Genomic DNA, 26827 nt, shown 5'->3' on the forward strand with positions numbered 1-26827 from the left:
TATTTTTTTTTAAATTATTAATTATTAAACTACTCGTCGAGTATTGAATACGAATCGTTCAAATGTACTAAATTATTATTAACGTATTATTTATAGCAAATATTGTATAAATACTGCGCTAAATAGCATATTTTGAAAAAATATTAAGACAATCTAACAATTTATATTGTTTTTATTGCAATAGAAGAAAAGTAAGCAAAGAGATTCATTTTCAAAGAAATGCACGCATGAAACGGCATTTTTATTAGAAGAAAATACCTGAAAATACTGGAAATTTGAAAAACCTAACTCGGATACATAATATGTGAGCGAAAATCTACAAAAATTCACAATGATCGATTCGTATTCGATTTGTACGTACAGCGCGTGACCACTCGACACGCGTAGATAACGCGTGAACGTTTAAGTGTCGCATGTGACTTGTTGTTGGACCTGTCGTTTCTACTTTTCTCTCACGCTTTCTTCTCACAAGGTACGAGCGCGTTGTGCGTTGCGTTAAAACCAAACACGTTTTCTGCGTTTACTTATCTCTGTCCGTCGTCGTCGTCGTCGTCGTCATCGTCGTCGTCGTCGTCGTACGTGTTGTTGTTTGTTTGTGTTGTTTATTTTGGCTTTGTGTTTCTTTGTGTTGTCAGAGCTTTAGCGGAAGCGTAACAGTAACGATGGCCGGAAGCACCCAAACCGCCCAAACCGGCAATACCGGCCACGCCACAGTCAACACCAACTCACAAACTCACACTAGTTCTGAGCAACAACTACCCGTGCCCACCCCACTTCACTACCCCTGCAAGATTTGCGGGAAGTAAGTCTCCAATCTCTAATCTAAACAAAAAATTAAGTCCATTTCGAATAAAATAACCGACGGCTAGCCACTGACACAAGCGAATTAATTAACACGACGGGTTACAAGCAGCAAGTATCGGCGCAAGCACAACTATAGAGAACACCTTTGCTTTCTTTTTTAGACGGCGAGAGAAACAGGCCGAGAAAGAAAGAGAGCCTTTCTGCATTAAATTATCTCGTCTTCTTTCTTTTTATTTTTTTGTTTAATTTCGAACCACGTAGAGTTTCTCAGTGCTCGTTTTTGTAGATTCAAATTTCGATTACGTGTCGTATACTCAACGGAGAGTTTGCGAATAACAGGGATATTTTGTTAATAGTAGTTCTAGAACGAATATTATAATTAATATTATATTAAATAATTAAAAGAGAGAGAGAGATTAGATTTATTGTTTACAGGAAAGAGAATCTTTGGGATTTAGAGTGAATTGTTGGATTAAACGGTTTTTGAAAGATTGTTATAACGTTAAAGTTGCAAAACAAGTGTTTAGAAAATAGAAGTTGATGGAAAGATGATTTGAAGAAGCCAAAGATATCCTTGATATTCATTAGCACTCTGTGCTACAAACATATTTTCACAAAAAGACTCATTACGATACTTGTATCCTACTTGCTGCTAGATACTGTTAATGCCGCTTTTTAATAAGTGTTTTACTTACTATATATTAACGTAGGGCAATAATTATGCAATATGCTATTGCAGCAAGTTTGATATGTTCAATGAAAACGCACTATTCTCTGTATAATATACTCATATAAATTGCTTGGTACATATGTTTTCAACAACCATAGGTATCTTGCGGTAAATTTATTAAAACGGTATTGTTAATCGTGTCTGTCCTCTACTTTTAATTCCTTTTGTCTTGAGATTTATTAATTTGTTTCAAAATCTGCTTGCAACGCTCTGTGCATAATCGCATAATGAAATCGATGTATTTGCCTGAACGTATACGTTTTAAATCTAAAATTTAATCGCAATGTTGCGAAATATTGCAAAAATGTTAGAGAAGCATCGATGTACGTATAAAGTAGAGAAAATAGTGGAAAATTTCTAACGATACGTAGCAGCGTATATGACCATCATACGTAAATCAAATTTTCTTTCTTTTTCTTTTCCACCGTTCGGAAATGCACTGTGAAAAATATTGTACATCTGTATCTCCTTGCTCGACATGATTTTTTAATAAATTTGTTATTCGCCTCATTAAATTACGTTTACGTTGCTGTCACTTACATTCCTTTCTCTGTTAAACCAGCATTTCGATCTCGTTCATTTGAATTGCAATCGTTCCAATACGGTTACACGTCGCACGTCAAGGTGAATAATTCCGGCAATAAATATTTAGAATGCTTGCATTACCATGGAATCGATAATTAATGTTGCAGCGCATCATACGCATGATCTGTCATTAATTAGCTCAATGTTCATACGTCGTTGTCGTCACGATCATGAATACCGAACACATCGTTGAAAATACGTTCGACAAGAATTACAAATACTCAAAATCATCGAAATTATACACCAATTTATCAAAGAGAAAGGAGATTAAAAAAACAAAATGAAAAGATCCCCTTTCGATACGATACCATTAATGTTGCCCACATCTCAATAGCTTCAATTTCTTTGATTCGCATAGTCTGTGTGTTATTTACCGATCCCAGGCATCGTGTTTACATTTACCTATCTACAGTCTAATCCGTTCAAACTTAATTCCGACGGTAAATCGTCGATTGAACTAACACGGTCGTTCAATTTGTCTTTGCAGAGTTTTCAACAAAGTGAAAAGCAGAAGCGCACACATGAAATCTCACAGGCCGGTACCCTCGCCCGATTCAACGGGACAGGAATCTAAAAGGCCTGCACAGCAGCAATCGAAGGTGCAGCAATCCCAACAACAACGTCAGCAGCAACAACCACAGCAACAACAATCGCAGCAGCAGCAACAGCAGCAGCAACAACAACAACAACAACAACAATCAAGCAGCGTTTCATCGCAGGCCCAAGACTTCAATCAGCAACAACTGCCTCCCAGCAATAGTGACACCGGCGCTCAGAATCAAGCGCATTTATGGCACAACCCAACCCGGCTCAGACCACCATAGGACGATGCCCAGCCGGTTCAACTAAAGTTACCTTAACGAAGGCTGTAACGGTACGGTAGGAAAGTATTTTACGGTCGCGCTACGTTAATAGGCAGGCACTACTAAGAGAAACTAAAACTAGAAAACAATAAATCACGATCGTCGAAGGATCGTCGATGACACGACGAAAACGCGTAAAAAGTTAGTGACTCCAGTGTCAATCTACAGAGAAAGAAAGAGAGAGAGAGAGAGAGTCGTGTCTCGAAACCTCCTACGCAGAGGCAAAACGTTAACTGACGTTCTAGGCGAGTTATAAATGAGAAACGGACACTTCCATATGATAGATAATATAGTTCCAAGAACAATGAAAAGAAGGAAACAAATAAAACGAAGAAAACGAGAAATACCTCTTGCACGCGCTATGGACTTGAGCGAAACGAAACGACGCGTGTTCTCTACCAGACCAGCCATACCATAAGTTATACATACGCGGTCAGACATAGGTGTGGAACACGTGCATCGGAGGATGAAACTATCCCGAGGTACCTCTATCCTTTGTTAGTAACAGACTTCGAAAGAAACCGTTGAAAAGAAAAACAAATGACATAAGTACGATCAGAATGGAAATTCTAATTTTTGCAAAGAAATCTAGATACTGAAAATGACGAAAGGAGGATAGAGATATCGCGTGGGTGTTATACTTCGCAGCCGTAGTCGAAGCTCTGTTCAATGAGGAGACAGGGTAACGGAAGTCCCCCATTTCGTGTCAAACGAGGGATGGACGAAACATCGCGACAGTCCAGCAACGGCAGCGGTCAACAGCGATCGGTTGGATTTGTCTATGGGATAATAATCGAACGTGCAAGCTTTCCGTCTGTTTTATTGATCATTTTCGTTTTGTCGATTAACAAAAGAGGATGTTGGAGACGCGTGAAAACGTCATCGACGAACCAAATGGCCTACAGGAAAGATCGTGTCCTACACGAGCGACACACTGGCTGGTGTTTTTAAGTATTTCCTTTTTTTTTTTTTTTTTTTTTTTTTTTAAAGTAGCAATCTAGCAGAGGTTTAAACCTGACTGGATGAGTCAGGATAAGGGAATTAGCCACGATTTAGTGCGATGTAACGCGTTGAACGATTATTCGCAGTTTTCGATGTACCTATTATGGCTATATGCACGTGAAATGTTCCCAGGATTGTGCCACAAGACATTAACTGTTACCTGTTGCCTCTTTGTCATTTTTTAAACATTTTAGATTAATTTTAATCGTCTTTTCTTCACTATCTACTCTTCATTACCTCTTTTATTTTCTTTTTTTTGGTTTATCGTAGACGAGATCGGCTTACGAATCGAATCGTTTCACCTGCGATTAGAAGAATCTTTTCTTTCGGATATTTTTCAACGAGATTCGAATGGAAAACAAGACGATTAGAATAAAGAGAGGTATAAATCGAAGTATAAAGCTAATTGGTTAAATATAACATGAACGTAGTGTAATATAAGATGAACTTAATCTAAAATTGATCTTGTTTTTAAAAACGCACGTAAGGTAACGATCTTATAAACGGTTCGCGAGCACATCCCGTCCTTCTAAAATTAATACGACTTGTTGCACGTTCGCTCTAGTTCTACTTAGTTTAAATTTACATTTAGCGTATTTAAATGTCGATAAGTAAAGCGATCAATCGTCAAGAGAAAACGTTCGTAGATTTGTTGAAGCTCCCCAAGATTTTTGTTACCTCTGTTACTTAATATATATAATATATATATTAACTATATTTGTCAGAATAAATTTTAATATATATTATATATATACATATTATACATATGTATAAACAGATCGATGTAATTTGAAGATAACTCGTAGCCTAGACAAGATATAGTCCTCTATAGAAGAAAAAAAAAAAAGATTAAGAAAGAGAGACACGTTGTTCAAGTTTCACTTCGGGCCGCGATCGATCGTGCGATCGCGATCGAACTGTAACATAAATTAATTATACATACAGCCATGAATACATTATATATACGCGCATCGAACGCAGACACGTGGCAGAGAGCGTTTATTTAAATAAATCGAGATGCGAACAAAAGAAAAAGTAAGAGATAAGAAAAAGAAAGAAGAAACAGACGGATTATTATTCGACTAACAATGATCGCGTTAGATCACCATTCTATGTGTACATAATTCGTGTACATGTCTGTACATAATTCTAAACGTCAGTGTCTGTATGTACAATTCGAATGAATTTTAACGCAAAAAAAAAATACGTAGGTTATAGGTTTTAGGTTGTTTTAGGAGGGATCTATATTATAAATAAAGTATATATACTTGGCTTGATTTTCTACCTTACTAGGGACTACGAGGCGAGACCCTCGAGGCAATGACGGTGAATCGCCTGGATACAAGTTTCGCAAATTTTTATCCTTTCGTTTTAACGGAATTCAACGATGTTCCTGTATGTAAGGTGCCTTAAATGATCGTTTGCGTTGATTTTATAAATTGTTACCGTGGTATTGACAATACGTTGTCTCGCCTTTATGTTTCGAAACTTTATCCGATAGGTAGTACAATTGTAATTTAATTAAAGAATAATTATATTAGCGATTATTTAGCGATTATATCGTTTAATTAATATTTACATCGGCGTACGAAATTCGGCCTGAACGGCAGAAATTCTATGTTGCTTGGTTTTAGTTACGTTGTTTGCTTGTTTTAAATGTATATATAGGAACATCGTTCTCGGCGAAATTTTACAAGTAAAGATATACGAGAAACAAATATACGAGAAAAGCTACACGTGGCGTTGACACGTACTCGAGCTACGTTTCACGATACGTGTGAACGCTAAAACGTATACACGTGTATCCATTGGCCAACGTCACTCGAGAGATTGTCGTTCAGATTTGTCCGCCGATCGTAGCTGCTCTAATTCTACCTTTAAAGATATTGTTATTGTTAACACTCTTCTTCTTATTAACTTTTACCATTAAAAGGAATTAAAAAACCACGATATACATTTTAACTTTTTAAACTTTTCACGTGTAAAAAGGGGAAAAAGCGAAAAAAAGAGATGCAAGTGACTGAGGATGCTTTTAAAGAATCTGTCAAGTTTTAAACGAAAACAAAAGGGGAGAAAGGAAGAGAAAAGTGAACGAAAGAAAGGATGGCTTGACATTTTCCAATGTTGCTTTTTTAGTCTGAAAAATACGCGAGGAAAGAATATCGTTACGAACAACGTACAAACACGTTTCGAAACAGAAGGAGAGAAAGATCTAGGAGAAAGGAGAGATACTTCCGTTTGACGTTCCGCATTCGAGCAGATTCGTTGGATTTTAAGCTTACGAGAGAATCGTCTGTCCTTTATGCGTGTGTGTCTTGTGTTTCTTCCATGTTTTCCCTTTCCAACCCTTCTCAACCCCCTGATCCACCGACGAAAATGAAATCGAGAAAGAAATGTGTAACGCGCTGTTCAAACGACAAACGTTCCGGCCACGCACCATTCGTTCATTTACAGACAAGAATTGCGTATCGATGGAAAAAGAAAGAAAAAAAAAAGAAAAGAAAAGAAAGGCGTATGGCCAAGGGCACCGTTCTATCTATTCAAAGAAAGAAAATCATCTCTCGAAAAAAGAGAAAACCGCTGATAAATAACGAATCCTTGTTTCCTAGATACCTAAATATCGTTCCACAGACACGCAACGAGCGATCGTTTCGTTCGAGAGAAATATTTTTATCACATTGACCACATTTGATAGCAATGAAGAGTAAATAAATCGAAGCAGTATTTTATCGTTCAAACGTTCGACGCGTGTACTTATTTTCGAATCTTAAATCGCGAATATCACGGATACTTACGGCCCATGGGTATACCTCTTTTACGACCATAGAAGAACACACGATTTTGTAAACTCTGAGTGAACGGCCTCCAGTAAAGAAAGAAAGGAAGAGAGAGAGAGAGAGAGAAAGAAAGGAAAAGAAATAAATCGAATAAGATGCGTAATCCTAGAAATCTATAATTAACTATACTAACTAAGATCCTAGGTGATTCGAGTATTTAAAAATAAGTTCATTTAAGGTGTAAAACTGTTATATATGTGAATCCCGACCACAGGTCCGGGTCATAAGTCGAAATGCAACAAAATTAGCAGACATATCATTTAAGACAATACACTTGTTACAGAAACTACGTTTCTACTAATGTAATTCTTATTATATGTACGTAATCTAACTCTTAATCAGATTTAGAATCGATTCGAGGTGAAACACGACGTAGTTAGTGATTAAAAAAAAAAAAAAAAAGAAGAAGAAAAAGAAAGAAACGAGAAGTCGAGGAAAGGGAAAAGAAGAAGAAAATGTTGAAATTATTACACAGCAGCGAGATCAAATCCAGAGATCACGATCGTTAGTCGTTAAAATACAACCGAATTAATTATTTCGATAATTTCGTAGTTAAATAATTCTTATTAAATTGCGTTACGAATTTAAGAAAAAACAAAGTGTATATGTACTTAAAATTTAGTTAGCTTTTAATCAGCCTTCTTGGGTAAGATTATGTGTACTTAATAAAATGTAATTATTCTACGTTCTTTCTCCTGTAACGAGAAAGTTCCAAGCTTGGCCACACTCTCTGGATTTGTTTGACAAATGTAAACGCGAGAGGCAATTCTGGAGGCTGATTACTCAGAATTTTGAGGAAAGGTACGATAAAACGAAGCAATGAAACAGTAACGAATATATGCATGAATTGTACAAACGAGTCCCTCCACGTCACAGAAAAAAAGAATGATATATATATATATCTATATGGAGAATATATATATAACAAAAAAAAAAAAATGATAAATATGTGATGTATTTAAATGGTATGTGGTATATGGTATTACATATTTGTACATAGGCGGACCCGTGCCATCAATTAGTGAGTTGTACCGATATTGTACTGCCATTAGTCGAGTTAGCGGATAACATCGAGTGAATGGAGATAGATTGACGACGAAACGGATTACGTTCATCGTATGAAATTTTTTGTTTCTACCGGCAAAATCGTACAGCCGAACGAAAAACGTAGCGGATTCGAATTCAGAGATTAATTTTATTATATTTAATTCTATGTGACTATCCAGACCGAGTGAAATTGATTTTTAGCAAAAATCTTATTTAAGCACGACCTGAAAAGTTTAGTTTAATTTTTATCGAGCACGAAATTGTTACGCAATTTATTTAATATCGTACTAGACGTTATCGATTGTATTTATCTAAGTGTTAAAAAAAAAAAAGAAAAAAATGTATAGTTTAAATTATTTCACAATACGCTGATTAATTTTGAAACTTCGACGAAGTACAAAATTATTTAACGATATTTTAATATATATTATATTCGTAGTTAATTTAAATGATTAAGCAGACCAAGGCAGCATAGTGTCTTCGAGTCTATCGTTACCATTGTTCATCGTGAATGTGATTGATTTTCATTAGTCGAATTTTATTTAATAATTTATTAACACACCATAACTCGTATGTCTGCGAAAAGAAAAAGATATGTCTCATATCGTCGATAAATCAAATCGAAGCAATGGCGAGGTGACGTTGCGAAATATATTGGTACAACTCGGCGAAGAAAGTGTAGCGTGGTTATACACCTGAGGAATGTGCTCAAAATACTGTATTAAAATGAAAAAAAGTCTACTAAATGATCATCATCGTTTATGCAAGAAAAAAAAAACTACTCTTAAACAAGTGAAAAGTTATTTATTGGATTATATTGATATCGTAATCTATCGTCCTCTTACCTATTACCTACTTTAATATCTATCTCTATACGCCAGCATGGTTCTTTATACTCTTCTATTTGATGTTAATACTATTCTCTATTATAACTTTTACTACGACGGAGAAACAAAAAAACGAAATGTATTGTTAATAGTGTTTTTAAATGTATTCGAAGCATGGTCAGCTGTAGGTGAGCCACGGATACGTAATGTCGCGTTTCACATGAGAACTGATCGATTCGATCCTAAATACACGAAGATAACGGAACAAAAAAAAAACAGTAAGAGAAGAGAGAAATAGAAAAAGAGAAACAAAAGGGAAAGAAATAAATTCGTAGAACGCGAGGCATTGGGAATCTTTGATCTCGTTCAGACAAAACCATCGTCGTCTCTCGTGTCTTTTTTTACCTGACAACTTTGTGAGATTAGATTCGTTCGATTTTTCGAACCCTTCGATTATTCGATTTTCGTTCGTTCGATACGAACAATCTTTCGATTTCGTATTCAAAGATCCCTTGTTCTAGACAGCCCTTATCTTTGATCCGTTTTGCTGTCGTGAAAAAAATCGCGAATATATAGAGAACGTGAGAACAGCACGGTCCAGAGTATTCATGTGACACGGACATTTTTATCGCACGGTTATTATCGCAATAATTATTACGATAGAGTGAAAGAAGAAACGTGTGCTCGGTAGCAATATCGGTGTGGACGCGTGTCCGCGCTGTCGTTGTTTTTTCCACTTCTCTGCTCAACTAGTTCTTACCTGTAAGGTGTAGCTGTATACATTAAAATATCCTCGTCACGGTTAGTCTTTTAAACGAAACGATAAAAAGAAAAGAAGGAAAAGGAAAAAAAACACCGTTCTCTCTCCGACTCTTGTATTGTCTTTTGCTCAAAACTCGCGTGAAAGAAAGAATATCGAGGAAGCGCCGATTTTCAGGCTACGCCGGGAAAAGCGCAGACGAACCTCTCGTAACTCTATAACAAATAAACAAAGAAAGAAAGAAGAAAAATTTGCAATGATATCGCTCAAAAGTTGGTGCCATAAGCAATATGGACAATATATTATTAATTGTGTTAGATGACGTATGCGCTAACTACAGCTGGCCGAGTGAGGGATTCCATTTTAAGGGATTTGCAGACGAAACGTCCCGTGATCGTCCCTCGTGAGCAATATTTTTACTACCCATACTTATCAAGTATCTAAATAAACTTGAACGTTGCTTTTGAACCTTCCTTCGTCAAATTTCTCATTAATATAGTATAGACTAGTTGGACTAATTCTATAAATTCTTCCATTTGAACGATTCTTTTTCGACTGCGCTTTCACGCAGTTCCACATTCTATACTATGCAATCGGCTCATGAGAAACGATAGCGTGGCTTTCCACACATTTACACACAGTTCAGTCAATTTGAAGCGCGATGTGGTACCGAGTCGTCGACGAAAACGATCGAAAATCGATTCGAAGGCCTATCAAACTAACTTTCCTCTCCGATCTACGAGGAGAGAGAGGAACGAAAGACCCCATAGGAGGCATGAAAACCCCTCGACACGCGACTCCACCACATTGGTCTTCGGCCAACAAAGACGGCACAAACGTCGCAGCTGATCCTCTGAAACCGAATGCGCGCGTCTGTGACTCTTTGTCGATCCTTTAAATAAATGAAAACCGTCGAGGAGCGTCGATTTTGTCCAGTTACGCATGGCCTCGTGAAAATTTCGAATCGATCACTGTGTTAGGTATACCTCTTTAGTCTGTCGATAGCCACCATGTAACCGCTTGCTTTTCGTCCTTTTAACGAAGTTTTAACGAAGTCTTTGACCGAGGTGCTACGACGCCCTTGCGCGAATTGTGAATATTTGAACAGGCTTATAAACAGATGGATCAACGAGAGTTTATAGGCGCGCACGTTTCTGATTTTAACGTCAGTCGACAAAAATCGAGGAGCTCGAGGTCCGGCGAAAGCATCGACGAAAATTAAGGGCAGGAAGAAGGATTCCATCGATGACGGGAGAAACGATGAGATCGATGTTGATGTGCGCTAGTTAGGCTTAGCCGGAGTGACGAGCTTCTATGCATCAGTATTACGTTCGAAGAGCGATACTAATATACATTGGTCTAGTGATTATACATTATATTGCGTACATACGATTTTATTTAATATACACATATATATATATTGGATATGAAAGGGCGATATTATTATTATTAACTATTAATTATTATTAATTATTATATAGATATGTGGGGATATATATACTTATATATATATTTGTATATATAAATACTTATACATGTATAAATATATATATTCGTATATATATATTTATATATATATGGGCGCCGATTACGTGCAGGGAGTAGGCAGCGACCACGCGCTTTGCGATAGGTCGCGGTTTAAATCTCGATGTTGTTCGTTCAAATGAAACAAAATAAAATAGAAAAGAGGAAGCGTAAAAAGGAAACAGCAGCTCGCGCTTCGGAATCGTGAGCGATGGGGCTTCGGTACGCGATAAAAGGAAACGCAGATGGAACGGGCTGATTTCTGGAAAACGGGGGAAACAGTTGCTTGCTTCGGTTGTTCAGTTTCTTCAACAATGTAAAACTCCCAACAGTCGACTTGTCGCGATCGTGTTCGTTTAAATTCTTATCGATGTACTTCGATATATTTGCAACGATACTTTGCAATGAAACGATCGTCGATCCTTTGCAAGGCAATCGTCGAACCGTCGATCAACTTATACATCAAATTCTTGACAAAATTGGTGGAGTTTTCGATCATTGCACGTGAACCAATCACGATCGAAGTTTGACTGCACGAACGATCGATCGAATTTGAAACACCGATCCGCCTGTTGCGGAAATTCGACGATCCGCGTGTCTCGAGATAAGTCGACGAAATTGTTCACGGATTAGCTGAACGAAACTTCGGTTTTTCCTCGATCGACCGATCCGGATGTTCGTCCTTTCGATGATATTGAGCAAAACTTACCGAAAACCCTGGCTCACGAGAGCACCAGAATATTAAAAAAAGATGTGTATAACCGTGGAATAATATCGCTGCGGGAAATTCAAAGACAAGCATGAAAGAGAAAGAAAGAAATGATGTTTTAATACTCAGATGTAATGTATAATCTAACCGTCGTTTATAAATGGATATGGATGATGAGCAATGGATATATGAAATAAATAAATAAATAAATATATGTATATATATATTATATATTAAATATATGGTATATGTATAATATATAATATATGATATATATACGTAATATATGTATATAATATATATTAAAACTGCATTGCATACGTAGTATATATATATATGTATGTGTCGATATATATGTATATATATACATACATATGGACTATTTTCTTCTATTGATATTGTGAGTAATTGCTGCGTGTTATTTCCATCATACGTCGCAAGGCACTCTGCAACCGACGACGAGACGCGAAATGAACGATTTTAGTCGATATTAACGTCATTGTTGCTAATTTAGCGGTTAGTAGACGAATCGATGTGATGTAGCGCTAAATGGAACTTCATTTGAATGTACATTTCTCGAGAAAAGAACGTAGCTAATCGTTATTCGTGCATCTATTCGAAAACTTTCGTATGAGGAGAAACGAAATATTAGTATGGTAAATAGTATATAGAATTTTTTATATGATGTAAATGTTCTTTGGAGTTACGACTTACTACCATTGTTTCTAATTAAAATTGTTACAGAAATAATCTTACATACGTGTAGCAAATTAAAAAAAAAAGATTCCCAAGGAACAAGGATATTTAATTTTCCGTGAGTTATCGAGTATAACTTAAGGAGCAACGAAACGTAATACAGACGATTATTCTATCATTATATTTTTCGATAACTTTTTTCAATTTACTTCGATATATTCAATTCCGTTTTTATTATTCATCGAGTTACAATTACTTAATTTTAAACACCTAAAATATTTTATTAATTTATCAGTCGATTAATTTATTCGCTATTGACGTCTTACGAAACTCGATTTAATAAACAAAAAAATGTTGGTATTTTCAGTGTGGAATAGATATATTATAACGATATTTTTCAATTGTAAACACATTGTAAATAGTAACTAGCGGTAGTGAATCGAGTCAGCTGCTTCTCGATTACAATGAACATAATCGATGTCTCGCGTCGTTCGTCTCGTGTATGCGGTGCGTCCTGCGCAAGCTATCCCAACACCGAGCTACACCAAAAGCAAGCGACTAACGAAAGAAATTAAAAAAGAATGAAGAAAAAAGAATAAAAATATGTACGATGTGTAAGCCAAGTGCCTTGTGTTCTGGTAACTAATCATTGATTTTTAACTATGATATTAGAGGAAGTGAGAAAACGAGAGAACGAACGAAAGAAAGAGACACCGAGGAGAAGCAAAAAGAACGGGGGAACGAAATCAAAGGTTTTTGATATCGGTTCGAAGGAAACGCGAAGCGTGTTCTTCGATAGGATAAGAATACACTTTTTCTCCTCTTTTTATACGATCTTAAATGATCGTTGCTCCGAACTATATCTGCTCTTCGAATAATTTCAGTCACGTTAATTTCAATAATTTCATTGCAGATTTAACGACTCGTCGATTTTATCAATAATAACTTTCATAACGATTTTAACAATCGTAGAAAGAGAGCAAAGAAACAAGACAATTTCTGAAACGCGAATTGGTATTTTTTATAATACAAAGACGCACAGTGTTTAAAAGATGGAATAGAAAGTATATTCGAGTAATCGAATGATCAAAACGCACGATCGTCCGCGTTTTACAGCGACGTTTCTCTTCGATACCTGTTTCCATTGCTCCGAGTGTTTTGCTGCGAAAAAAGATTCGTAACAATGTTTTATCAATTCTGACGTATCGTAACGATGTGCCAAAGCACGGAGGTATCGCCGTCGTGCATAAGAATCTAGTTTTACGTTTCTTCCGTCTGATTATGCGTAATGAAGAGAAGAACGTTCGTTTTGATTGCTCAGTTTCTCTCTATTTCTACTGCCTGAAAAAAAATTGATCTCAAGTTTACGAATAGCGAAATGTCGTTAACTCTGCAACGTGTCTTCGTTGTCGAAATTTCTTTACCCTTCGTAGCGTATGTGCCTGTGTTAACGAATGAGTTAATTGCTCCAAACAAGTCTTCGAGTTAATCCATTCTGCACTAAGCCTTACCTCTATCAAAATGATTATTTCGTACGATCCTCTTGTCAAATTTATTCAGCGAGATAAACGATAGAAATTTAGTTTAATATGGTATCACGTTATCATGTAAGAGACGCTCGAAGTTTCGTCGACATACTCGGAAACCTCGACCGACTCCCTCGATTAGCTAGAATCTTCCTTCTAACGCTTGAGAAAAACGCTATGCTTTTAACGCTGTTCAATACCGCGAGCGTTTTCACGAAAGTTGGCCAGAAGCGAGGCGAGTGTCGGGTATCGTATCGCGTTGGAAGCTTATTTCGCGAACGGAAGTAAGAAGAGGGAAAGGGATGGAAAACTGGACGACGAAATTGATCATCGAGCTGTTGTTAAGCTTAGAAGATAGAATCACTTGTGCCGCAGTGCACTCCGGGCCCATCCCAACCCAAATCCTCGGTTAGCAGAAATGAAAAGGAAACGGCGACTAAACTGAATAAAAGAAGTAAATAAAGAAATAAAATGTGGACATTTTGATTCGTAGCAGAAATCGTTTGGTGTTGCGATAGACGGCGAAGGTGTCAGAGCAGAATGGAATACGTGTGTTGCGTCACCGTGTGTATGTATGTATATGTGTATACTGTGTGTTACATGAGAAATACGGAAGAAAGAAAACAGATGCGAGAACGAAGCAAAAGAAAAGAACTAGAGAAGGAGTGTTCCGATTGCGCGTGCACGTACGTACGCCGTTTCTTACCGGCGACTCTATACTTAATGTAATAATCTTTTTAACTATGACGAGGAACGAAATATTAGCTATGTCTAAAAGGAATTGATGTACATAGTAGATCTCGGTAGATAGCAAATGTGTCGTGGCCGAGGGAGTTCTGCATTCATGACGCGCTTAAACGGAATCGTGTTTAATATTTCTTTCTCCAGGAGAAAGAACAAATCGTTCTGCGACGATATTAGTACGTAACGAGGGAAACGAATTATACGAGAGCGTTCGAATAAAATTCAAGGACGTTTCATAGAAAGTGTAACAGCGATCGCTGCCTCATGGATGCATTGAATCGGATGAGAAACCCCTTTAAGCAGACAATCCTTTGTTAGTTAGTCCTTAAATACGCGCGTGCCGTGTCCCTATGTATGAATGAAATGTATGGAAAGTATTAATTCGTAAGAAGCCGAAGTAATTGCGCCTATTCGCCATCTGTAGCCACCTGTATACTCTCCCCTCGTCCCTCTTTCTTATATTTTCTCATTCTTTAGATAGATACGAGTGTACTTAAATCCTAGAGAAAGCGGATACGATGCACGGTACTTTTTATTGGTTGAATGGATGAGTAATTTAGATGTTTTTTAAGTGTAAAAGGAAAAAAGAATAAGATTTTTAAACGATAGCGTATGTCAAATTGGAGAATCAAATTGAATCACGTGCCAATAAAGAGTTTTCTCGAAGTATGTTATAACGTATCTTCGTATCCGCTTGTTACATAGTACGTCGATCTTGCGAAGAGTTTTCTTCTTCCTCTTAAAACTCTTGTAGGCATTGGCTTATTTTACGAGCTTCGATACTGAGAACGATTGTATAATACGAATAATAGGTTGGAAAAATTCTTAAGGAAAAGTCGAGAAACGAACAGTCAACGGTCGTTTCGCAGCGTCTTCGCGACTCGCATGTTTTAGAAGAATTTCAATTTTACTCGAGAGAATACGAAATATTTTTTAACCTTTACGTTCTTTCGAATAGATTTAAGATTATGATCCGGTAATTATCGCCAGTGGCGAAAGTTAGATAGAATTAAACAAAATTCGATCGTTAATAATCGGAGCATGGTTTGGAGAGAACGAAACAACTGGGAACTTGTGAAAAAATCATGAAGCAATGGTTCGATGTCTAGTCTAACCATGAACAACAGAGTATTCTGTTTTCAATGATAATTTCTGTAACTGCGATGGCTTCTGATCGGTTTGAAGATGAAGACGATCTCTTTATCAAAATTGACACGGAATAATTGATTTATTCGGAGTGCATCCCGATGTATAGAATTCTAAGCCGATACCTAAGTTTACAATAGAAAAATTTTATTTGATATATTCCGATAAAGTATCAAAGATTTCATCGCAATCGAATTATTGTCAAATGTTTAACCTTTTCCCTGCGTCAGTCGCTATTAGAAAAATATACACGCTTATACATACGGGAATATCTGTATAAGTAAATTATTTTATTAAAAGCAAATTGTCATCAAGTTTCATTTGCGATCGTATTCTGCTTGCTAAACATTAATATCCGAAGTCAGTGTCTTAAACTCAAATATCAAAAATGAATTTTCAATGTTTAAATTCCTATTTCGTCGAGTGACTATTATAGCAATGAAAGGTATCTGTTCTAATCAAAATATTCATTTTTACGGTTATCAAAAGTGGTACGAAGAATGTTTCAAAATTTCTTTCGCTGATACCTCGCCAAAGTTCTCTACAAAGAAGCAAGAAACTATTCACACTGTGCGAAAAATCAAAAACAACGAAGATCAACCAGAAACGCGAAATTATTTGAAAAATCAGATCGTAACGCTTAACAATAAATACCGTGCCAAATATCGTCGTTGTAATCAAAAGACGCAACATCTCAGTCGGTGTAGTAAATCAAAAAGAGGAAAGAAACACTGCTGCGATAAAATTAGGAAAAATTCTCGGGTATATCGTTCCGTGAATCTTCCGTTCCTCCCAATAAGTTACGTCGTCGAGGCTGAATCGACTCTCGTTCCTTTTCCACTCGTCTCTACGTACGCGTTATAGTACGTTTTAGCGCAAATGTGTTAGTGCAAATGTGGTGAATCGTAGCCCGCGAGCGACGAACGTGTAGTATGCAATAATATTCTGTATAAAGAGTCTGGATTTTATATGTGTCGTGAACAACGGTGTGCAAGAAGGTGCACGAAATCCTTTCGATCCTCTCGATCCAACCCCCTCCCGCCCCTCCGATACTCCTCATGAATTCCACGACTCGTGTATTTCAATTTAGACGCGTAAGAGATCGAAGCGACGTCGCGTAGGATACAAACTGCGCTCGAGATTCGAACATCTTTCAACGAAAATATCGAAGAATCAAAATTGACAATCAAAATGGAAAACAATTTGTCGAAGTACGAAGAAGGTTACATAAAGAGGAAAGGATCGGAGAAGTAAACGATGGAAATGATTGAATGGTATTAAAAGTGCTCTTCGGAGAACAATTATCCATGATTATTGGACTCTCGAGTGCATAGTTCCGCGAGGAAAGCGCGGTTTGTGTCGATCCAAGGAGAATTTTTCGACTTTGGAGAAGAGATCGACGCATCCTCGCTCGCGCTTCGCTGCGTTCTAGCTACTATTTATGTGAAAGATATACATATATTATACAGTGTACACAGTAACCGTGGCTGAAGCTCCAAATCAAAATGCACAGATCTAGATACGAGCATCGATCATCGGGACGTTTAATCATGCTCCCGATAGGATTGTTCGTCGAATAATTTTGTTCGTATTTTTAAGCGACGTTGTAAAGCGAAAGCGTTAATCAAAGGTCGACGTTGACGTGGACAGATGGGAAGCACGTGATATTTTCACTCGTTGATTGATAATGGAAAATTTGTAACACCAATACCGTGTGAATGGGAATGGGAATGATTTTTAATAGGATGAAAATATAAAAGAATTCGTAACAATCATCGATAGTTTTCGCTTTGCAAAACTTTGTTAAGCCGTTCGTGCTTAATGGAACGGGAAATTAAAGTAAAAAAACCATCACGTTAATCGAATAATAGGATTGGACATTCTTTAGGATAATTCTTGTATTTATTTATCGTATATTTCTTATCGGTGCTCTTTGTGTGTGTACATAGCAAACACGTTTATCGATGTTCTTCGTTTGCATTCGCAAGTGCACACGAAAAGGTCTACAGAGGTCGATCAGAGTTTCGCTTTGATCTTTCTACCGAATGGCAGAAGTATAAATCGCCGCTCTATTCAGATACCTAGTTTTCCAAATTAAAAATTCACCACTCTTCTCGAAATTGCAACAGATAATCTTCGAATTATACGTACAAATAATTCTGGACGTGAATTTTCATTACGCGTAGAAAGTTTCAAATAATTACAAAAGTGTAAAATATTTTACAATTATAATTGAGTTAAAAATTTGTATGGAACAAGAAACACTGACATTCGTGCGAAAGATCAGAGTCGAAGCTTATCGGTCCCCTACCATTCGATGGAAATAAAGGATGAGAAAGAAAAAATCAAAAGCAGAGAGTGTGAGAGTGAGAGAATGAGAGCCAGCTAGACGTCTGACATATCAAAAGACAGGATTCTTCTTGACGAGAAACCACACAGCAATACCTTTCCGCTCAATATGGATAATAAAGGAGGAGAAACATAACGATGTTTTGAGAATGTTTTAATGTTAAAGAATTCGACACCATTTACAGAGACGGTAGACGAATGTATGTAGATATTCCGGCGAAATTTTTACGATTTTTTCGTCACGTACAATAGCGTGTAAAATTGTTTGTAGGCAGAAAAATCAATTTCAAAAGACCTGCTTCGTACAATAAGCGAATTGCCGAACTTCGTACCGCGTGCCGATTCTAAAGTTTCTAAATGTCACATCATTCGAATTACGTCATTCGATTGGACGCGGTGTGTTCGTGCAAATCTTGGAAAGCGGAGATTGTTGCAAGCACTGAGCGATAGAATTGAACAGAGAGTGAAATTGCAAAAGTAATCAGCTGATAAAATGCATTGAATCGTGAGTAGTTATCAATGTTATTATTGCTTGACGATTTTCGTGATTGTGACTCCTTTACAAAAATGAAAAAAACGTAAGAGAAATCAAATGTCACCCTATCGTCCTTTTATACCATATAGGAGCAGGTGTACGCGAAAGAAATATTTCGAAAACTCGCCGGCTGAAAGATCGAGTCGAAGCGGCCGTGGTTGAAACTTCGATTACAGAATGAAATAGAAATCGGCAGAAGAAGCGAGAATTTACCTAAGTATTGATACACGAATATGTTAGATATATATAGACGAGTAAATGTTTATATGCCTCGTTAACGAAAACATCAAAGACAACTTGAGAGGATAGAAAGAGCAAAGCGCCCGGTGTTCGGAGCACGAGAGGCAGAGGTTCGTTTGTAAAGGTTAAAAAGACATTGGATAGACATTGCGAGATATTAAATATGAGAGAGGAATGGAATAACGAAAAATTCCATCTGCTCCGCGCCTGACAAAACGGTATGACGGAAAAATATAGTTCGTAAAAGAGCGAGGATACGTACAACAGTACAAGATAGACAAAATAAAAAGTGAAATGTTTGTAAGATATCGGCTAAACCCTGAGGAGTTTCACTTTAAAATAGTAGTACGATGAGGACAATGTAAATGTATGAAAGATCTATTAATTACCTGATCCTAGCCCTTTTCTAATCCTTTCAAAGATACTTCCTCCCCCTCCTCCTTTCGCAGAATCCTTCCTCGGCATCCTTTTCCTCTCTCTCTGCGACGAGTGTAAAAAAAATATCATGTAAAATTAACACACCGATTAATATAAATATAAATATAAATATTATAAATAAATGAATAAATATAAATATATATATAAATAAATAAATATATATAAATATATGTATGTATACATGTGTGTATGCGTGTATCTATATATGTATACATATCTACACGTATGTATACACATATATATACATTCTAACAAATGATTGATTGTGAGTCATTTAAATAATTGTTATATGTATTTTCTATATATTATGACAACTAATACAATGATATATATTGAGATGACATTACGGTACTATTAACTAAGTGTAGTTAAACAAAAATTAGGCGGGCGGATGTTCGCGTTACAAGAAAGAGATAGGAAAAGGTTGGATTACTCTAGTCCAATATTTCTATAAATCTCGCTAAATGAAAACAAAAGAAACAAACAAACAAACAAACAAAAAAAAAACAGAAAAAATGGCGGAGAAGGCGGGCCAGCGTACTCGCGACGCGAAATATTTAAAAAACAGACAAAAACTAGAAAAAAAAAAGAAAACGATAGGAACGAGACACTCGAAGCGATTTCCTTATACCACGGCTGGCGAAAGAAGTGTATCTTTTCATCTCGAGAATCACTAGATACGAATGAGAAATAAGCGAGAGGAAACGCGATAATAAGAAAACGATACGTCGTGGTGCCGTTTCGAGTGTGTTCGTTACGTATTGCAAAAAAAAAAGATGAAAAAGAAAAAAAAATAACACTGAGTGAAGAAATCAATGTGGAATTTGCAACAAAAAAAAATGTATTTTCTCACTCCCACTGCGAGGTGTATGTTCATCGCTACATCTTATTTGGAACGAAAACCTAAATATTATATTATTATATAAAATTACTATATAATTGTAACGAAAATTGTTTTTCAAACGATGTGGTATTTTTATTGTAGATATTATTATATAACAAATAAAATCATGATTCATTGTATTCGTTGAATTTTCATTTCTATAAACATCGAAAAATATTTTAAATAATTTAATTTATAAAACGTTTTAAGTCTCTTTTTATTTTAAACCCTTTTTATAATTACGTGATTGTTGAATTTTTTTCTATTTTATTTACATCTCCTTCTATAATTTCAAACTTACGTTCGTATCAGACAAGCGAATCAAGTAACATTTTATATATACATAATATATCCTATAAGAATGCATTTTATGATATTTCAGTTATTACATAACTTTTTCAATGGACGCAACGATAATTTACCATAAACGACATTATAAATAGATATCAATACTAACACGAAGGTAACAGATCATTTACAATTCTCAAAACAATATACTAGAATCAATAGAAACATTTCGAACGTTATACCTAGATATTCGATCAACAAATCACATTTTGTGGATAATCACACCAATTAGTATAGATGTTAAATACTAAGTCATCTTTACAATAGAAAGCCTTTGGAACTGCTTTCGGATGTGTACAATAATAAACTTTCTTGCAATTGAAAGGATCTCTGAAATATCCTTCTTTCACGCAAATCGGAATCAGTGGAGGGACTGGTTCGGTTGGGAAAGAATTAATTGCAGGATCTTTAGGTGATTGTTGTCTCCTGTGGCTTAACACGTCCTTCATATCATAAACTCCTATATATTTTCCATTTAACTTAAACGCGAATGATAATGTGAAGGCTGCGATGATTAGTATCAACGTCCTCAAGAAATACATCTAAAAACAAAAATAAGTATGCATATAGTAAATTCATAACTTTGTACATATGATAAAACAGGTGCACCTCGTCGATTTCTATGACCTTGAAGTATGTTGTGATGGTCGTCGTTCTAAACAACTGCCTCCCTGTACGTGCTACCGCCACTTGGCCTTAGTTTCCTAAATATTCGCAAAAAGTTTCAATAGAATTTAGATTATACTCTATTCTGGAGTAAGTGGCCGCATTTTTATAACGGCCAACGTAAACTTAACTCATTGATGCAAGAGATAACTATTTTTAATATTGCATTAATAAAAATGAGAAATTAATGCGTTATGAGTTAGGCTAAATTAGTATCCGACCAGGCGGTCGGCAATGCCAGCGTGAAATGATTTTCAATGAATCTATTAATATATGGATATAAATACCTGGATCTATTAATATATAGCTGCACTCTATTTTGACCTTCATTCGATCAAAATAATGTATACAAAATATACACATGTCCCTCTTGTACAACGTAGTTGGTGATAAGCCTGTACGCTCTTAGTCTGTGAGTCTTGTACAAAAGTATTTACGGTAATGTATATTAATAATAATAAATGGTACTTTACCTCAGAATCGAATGAAATAATAATTAAGTCTTGCGCTACCGACCTTCTCGAAGCGGCCAAATGTTGATCTAGCTCAACCTATTATAACTCAAGGATTTATTTTTTTTTTCATTTATATTAAAGATTAAAGATAATTAGCATCGATGAGTTAAGTTTGGGTTGGTCCATATAAAAATCGGGCCGTCTACTTCAGAATAGAAAGTCTAATCTAAATTCTGTTGAAATTCTTTGTGAACATTTTGGAAACTAAGTCCGAGCGGTGGTAGTATGTATAGGGAAAAGTTTCTAAGAATTATGATCTTGACGACATACTTCAAGGTCATAAAAATCGATTAGGTAGGTGTACCTGATTCCGAAAAATTATTGGGAAAACACATACATTTTATTGTGCTGAAACACACACTGAAACGTTCTGTGATATTACATAAAGAAAGATTATATTCAAAACACTATTCATAGAAGATTAATTAAAAGAAATAATTAATTAATTGTAAACAGCTAAATATTTGCATATGAAAAATTAAAGGAATAAACAAAATATTACGATAATATATATAAGGCACTTAGAATCAATAGAATGTTATGGACTATTTCTTGTCGAGATGGGTTGTCGAGTACGAGACGATCGTAAGGATAAACTTAATATACGTATAATATTTCAAACTATTTTATTTGTATTTACAATAAATGCATTTTTAGAATATTTCGTTTCATGTTTCGCCTTTTTTTTTTTTTTTTTTTGTCAAAATATTGTTGGTGTCGAAAGGATAAATATGCAATAAAGTTGTTTTCTTCATATTCGATAATTCATAAACTGAAAAACAGAATTCATTGAAAATTTGCATATATAATATCCACTATACGTCAAGAAATAAATATAATTTAATTTTCACAGATACATTATATTTTCTAACGCTCATACTTTTTAAATGCAGCTTACTCGATATCAAACAAATGTCACTTACATTCTTTTGATTCTGGGTGCGTCATATTATATTAACGATTTACATAAGACGGAGAAAAAACAAACAATCAAAGTTTACGTACAAAATTATGAATAAAAAAATATAAAAATCAAATTTATTTATTTTCAGCATAAATTTTGAAATTTTTGATTTTTATTGTCAAATGTAACAGTAAATGGTACGAAAATACTAACTTTAAAAAAAAATCACAATAGTTGAAAGATTTTAACGATGTTCCAAATACTTTTGTATACACTTAGATCGATTAAAGTTCTCGTACGATGCTCTCAAGCACGTTCTGCTAACTGCCGTTGACAGCGCTGGTACCACATTTATACATACTTATGTACATATATGCGACTTCTATATAGTTGAAGTATATAATTACACAGATTTCCATTTATCACGTTCATAATACATAAAACTAATGTAAATATGTAAAATGTAGTAATACTCGCGAATTTTGGAGTTATTAAATAATTTTCATGGAGAATTATTTTAAATCTTACTCTGAAATTGACATAATAACAGTATGGTACGCTTAGTATCTGCTATCTCTCATGGATTTTATTGACTTTTTTCAGAATCACGTACCTTGTTTAATGCTTCTAAGACGATAAGAATATAGTTATAAAGTATAACATAAATGTATGATACATAAGATTTGCTCAATATGCTTGCGATAATGATGCAAAAATGAGTCAAAGCATGTCAGGAAATACGTTTTATTAACATTACATATTCTATTATTTTACGTCTTTTTACTTAAATATTTAGAAAGCAAATGTAATTTTTTTAAAGGAATTCGTATTTATTTCTATCAATTACGTAAATTTCGATACGTCTGGAAATTGTGCGACGTAAGAATACTTCCTTTTTGGCTCGATAGCTTTTGTTTTATTTGTTTTCACGGGTAAAACGTTCATTATATTCGTGGTTAATTCTATAGGCCTTAAAGATCCAAAGAAATCTGTAACTGGTACTTTATCAGGATTCCTTCTAAATAAATCTTTTCTTACTCCGACTGTTGACAAACAATAATGCTTGGGACAAACTTTGAGCTAGAAAGACAAAGATATGTTAGTTTATTTGTGCAGTAAAAATTGCTTTTTATATAATATATAACTTACAAATTCTCCTAACGTTTTGGAACTAGAAGGTTCTACTTTCTCCAGAAAATCCAATGCGTAATATGTGTATCTATCTATAATGTAAACACCAATTGCAGGATCCAAGTGATGCTGTAAAAATATGGAAAATATTAATAATATTCAGCTGAAAACATATTAATAATTACCAAATAACTTCAATTACTCACAGAAAGTGAATCTTCTCCCACTAAACTAGAAGCAACTGCTAGAATGTTTGGAGAATAAAACCTCTCATACATTGAACTTGCTTGGCAAGTATCAACAATGAACAAAATTTCATGGTATCTTCTTTTCTGCCACATTTGCTCTAATGCATCTCCAAGTTCTTTATTAGTAATTTCTTCAGAATCTTGGAATTTCAAGAATCCATTTCCACCATGACCAGTAAGATAAATCAAAATATTAGATCCTTCGTCTGTTAACAACTTCTTGGATCTTGGCGTTTCTGGTGCTAACCGCCCGGTTAACAGTCTTACAAAATTTTCTACAGTAACTTCATAACCTCTGTAATCTACTTCTACATCGTCTCCGTAAACATTAATATGTTGCTTAATGTTATTAAAGACAGTAGCCGGACTAGGATTCCTTGGATTGCACGCCATGTCGTCTGCTATCATCAAAATAATTTGAGAATCTGGTATGCCCAAGCGTTTAACGCTCCTATAAATAGATAACACGTTTGCTACATGTCGATAATTAAACCAAAATCTTGAAGTATCGACTAATACTGCCCAATTATTTGAATGTCCCGTCTTAGCGAAGTTGTCCGGTATCTGTAAAGGTTAAGTTTTCGCATTCGACAATGGTACTTTAGAAAATATTATAAAATTAGATTAGAATACGAACCTCCCATGCATAAGTCAAATGAAAAATGTAAAAAGTAATCACAAATTTTAAATACATTTTGATAAAATTTTGTATCACATGAAACCGTATAAAATTTATTATTGCTTTTTATATGCAATAACAATGTGCAATAATCCAATTTTTAAATATAAAATAAAACATATATCATTTTATTTGATCCATTTCCATTGTCAATGAATATTTAATTTTTTCATTACAGTAATCTTTACTACTTTTTAAAAATTGTACTAATGAACATAACCTTTGAAATGTATACTAAGCAGTTCAAGAAGGTGTAATATTGTCTACCAGATGTCTATGCAATCGAAGCGATAGGTGCTGCCTCCGTGTCAAGTGAGAAAAATATAATAGTAACGGTTCTCGAACGTTTGAAAATTTGAAGTGACGATAGAAATTTACTTACGTAAAATACAAACGAGATTCGGTGTAAATTTAACGTCGTGTGAAATTAATTATCAACTTCGAAAAGAAGTAGGCTGTTTGCAGTATGAAATGGTAAGTTTAAAAGATATACTCTCCTCAATAAATGAAATCAACAGATACGAACAAATCTTTTAGTATATCAGCGAAAATGGTTATGTTGTACAGAGTGGAATGAATTATCCACATAACATAAATTTAATTCTTTTTACTTCAAATAATTGTACATTCATTATCGCTTCCTATTTATGATACAAAGATTGATGTTGTATGCATGATGTAATATAATAATAAATTAATAATGAATTTTTGTATATAGCACGTCATATATGAACGTATACGCTTAGTAAATAGATGGTATAGATAGTAGGTATACGCAATATAGGTAGTAATAATTTTATAAAATATATCATTTTATAAACTAATGTAAAATATATTTCTATTAGATACAACATATAAAATAATATAAAATAAATATTAAATACATTCTCCTCAGTAGAATGATTGATGTAATAACGAGAGGATTTACATTGTAATGGTGTGTTTGTCATATTTTCTGTATATACATAACCTGTAAATCTTGCTTGTTTTAAACTTCGTTCAAAACTGCCTATTAGAATCGAATGTTCAGAAATTTAGAGTCAGTTTCTAAAAATTCAGAATGTTATTTCTTATCGAGAAAAGAAGGTATGATATCATCTTAACATGTCATTAGTAGAATTTTCTCGCACACATAATTCTATTATACTTTTGCGATCTTTTACGTAATTTACATTTTTTTCAGTAGTATCGTTGAACTTTTGGTTTTCATACAGAAATCCGCTGAATGATCAATTATTTTCAATTTCCCGATAGAATTACATACACGAATAGATTAACTTCAAAATTCATTTCGTATAAAATAGTTATAGTAGAATTTTTCATGAAATTTCCTATTTCTGTCAAAATCAGTATAAATAGAATATCGAATGAATATTAAATATGAAAATTGAAAAAGACTGAACTTTTGAACTTGTAAAATATATTTATATTATATCATTTATAAAACCCGTGAAATCATCTATGTCCAATAATCTTTACATTTACGAATCAATGTACATATTATGAAACATCTAATGAAAGGAAAAGAAAAGAGGGAGAACTAAAGGAAATAGAGAAATAATTAGAGGAAAGAATAATTGCCACGTTATAATAATTTATTTAAACATTTATACACCTATGATGTTCGACAGTCTTGAAAGTAGTTGCTAACCGATATACACACACATATATATATATATGTATATGTATGTATATACATCCACATACATGCATACACACACATATTTATATACGCATATACGCGCGGTACATGTATACATAGATCGTTCTCATAAATACATATAGTATGTATACATTATATAAATTCATTTATTTACTCGTTTCATTTATTTATAAGTTAAAAACACTTCGTTACCGTCTAGATAAAGCATTCTCGAAACTTAAGGAATTAATCAATGATTATTAGGCTATTCTGTTTATGTCTGTAGACTTCACGACTGCAGTTTCGATGTTATATACTCTTTACAGTGATTACTGTCGATTATTTTAGGTACACGGCAGTGCATGGGTTCTATCTTTGAAACATTCTGCATTCCTGACTTCGCGTTCCTCCATTTTTCTACGTCTCGCTGAGCCACAAATTTGTGAGTT

At 34.8% G+C, this 26827-nt stretch overlaps 2 protein-coding genes and 1 long non-coding RNA gene across 8 annotated transcripts in view; 1 reads left to right on the forward strand and 2 right to left on the reverse strand.

The window, feature by feature from the left end:
- Window positions 1-20385, forward strand: part of LOC139992028 (uncharacterized) — a 513816-nt gene extending 493431 nt beyond the window's left edge. For 5 of the 6 annotated variants that reach the window (XM_072012473.1, XM_074111956.1, XM_072012477.1 and 2 more), the window contains 2 exons: window positions 636-802; window positions 2607-20385. In XM_072012473.1, coding sequence (XP_071868574.1) covers window positions 636-802; window positions 2607-2943 — 504 coding nt within the window. In that variant the 3' untranslated portion in view covers window positions 2944-20385. The remainder of the gene's footprint in view (window positions 1-635; window positions 803-2606) is intronic. The other variant, XM_074111957.1, reaches the window with a different exon arrangement.
- Window positions 20386-22377: 1992 nt separating this feature from the next.
- LOC139992085 (uncharacterized) lies at window positions 22378-22885 on the reverse strand. Its single transcript, XR_011801015.1, has 2 exons — window positions 22698-22885; window positions 22378-22546 (listed from the first exon to the last, which is right to left on the reverse strand). It is a non-coding gene; the product is annotated as an uncharacterized lncRNA (long non-coding RNA).
- A 183-nt stretch (window positions 22886-23068) lies between these two features.
- On the reverse strand, window positions 23069-24946 carry LOC139992065 (putative GPI-anchor transamidase). Its single transcript, XM_072012597.1, has 4 exons — window positions 24695-24946; window positions 24016-24621; window positions 23828-23938; window positions 23069-23758 (listed from the first exon to the last, which is right to left on the reverse strand). The coding sequence occupies exons 1-4, from the start codon at window positions 24749-24751 to the stop codon at window positions 23522-23524; spliced, it is 1011 nt and encodes a 336-aa protein (XP_071868698.1). The 5' UTR covers window positions 24752-24946; the 3' UTR covers window positions 23069-23521.
- Window positions 24947-26827: the final 1881 nt, after the last annotated feature.

Source organism: Bombus fervidus, chromosome 11 (assembly GCF_041682495.2).
Source record: "Bombus fervidus isolate BK054 chromosome 11, iyBomFerv1, whole genome shotgun sequence".
NCBI classification, from domain to species: domain Eukaryota; kingdom Metazoa; phylum Arthropoda; class Insecta; order Hymenoptera; family Apidae; genus Bombus; species Bombus fervidus.

Excerpts from the sequence above, each read along its gene's own strand:
- LOC139992065 (XM_072012597.1), bottom strand. The coding sequence starts at position 24,751 with ATGTATTTAAAATTTGTGATTACTTTTTACATTTTTCATTTGACTTAT. Across the intron at positions 24,622-24,694 it reads ATTTGACTTATGCATGGGAG|ATACCGGACAACTTCGCTAA; the intron begins GTTCGTATTCTA and ends TAACCTTTACAG. Across the intron at positions 23,759-23,827 it reads CCAAAACGTTAGGAGAATTT|CTCAAAGTTTGTCCCAAGCA; the intron begins GTAAGTTATATA and ends TTGTCTTTCTAG.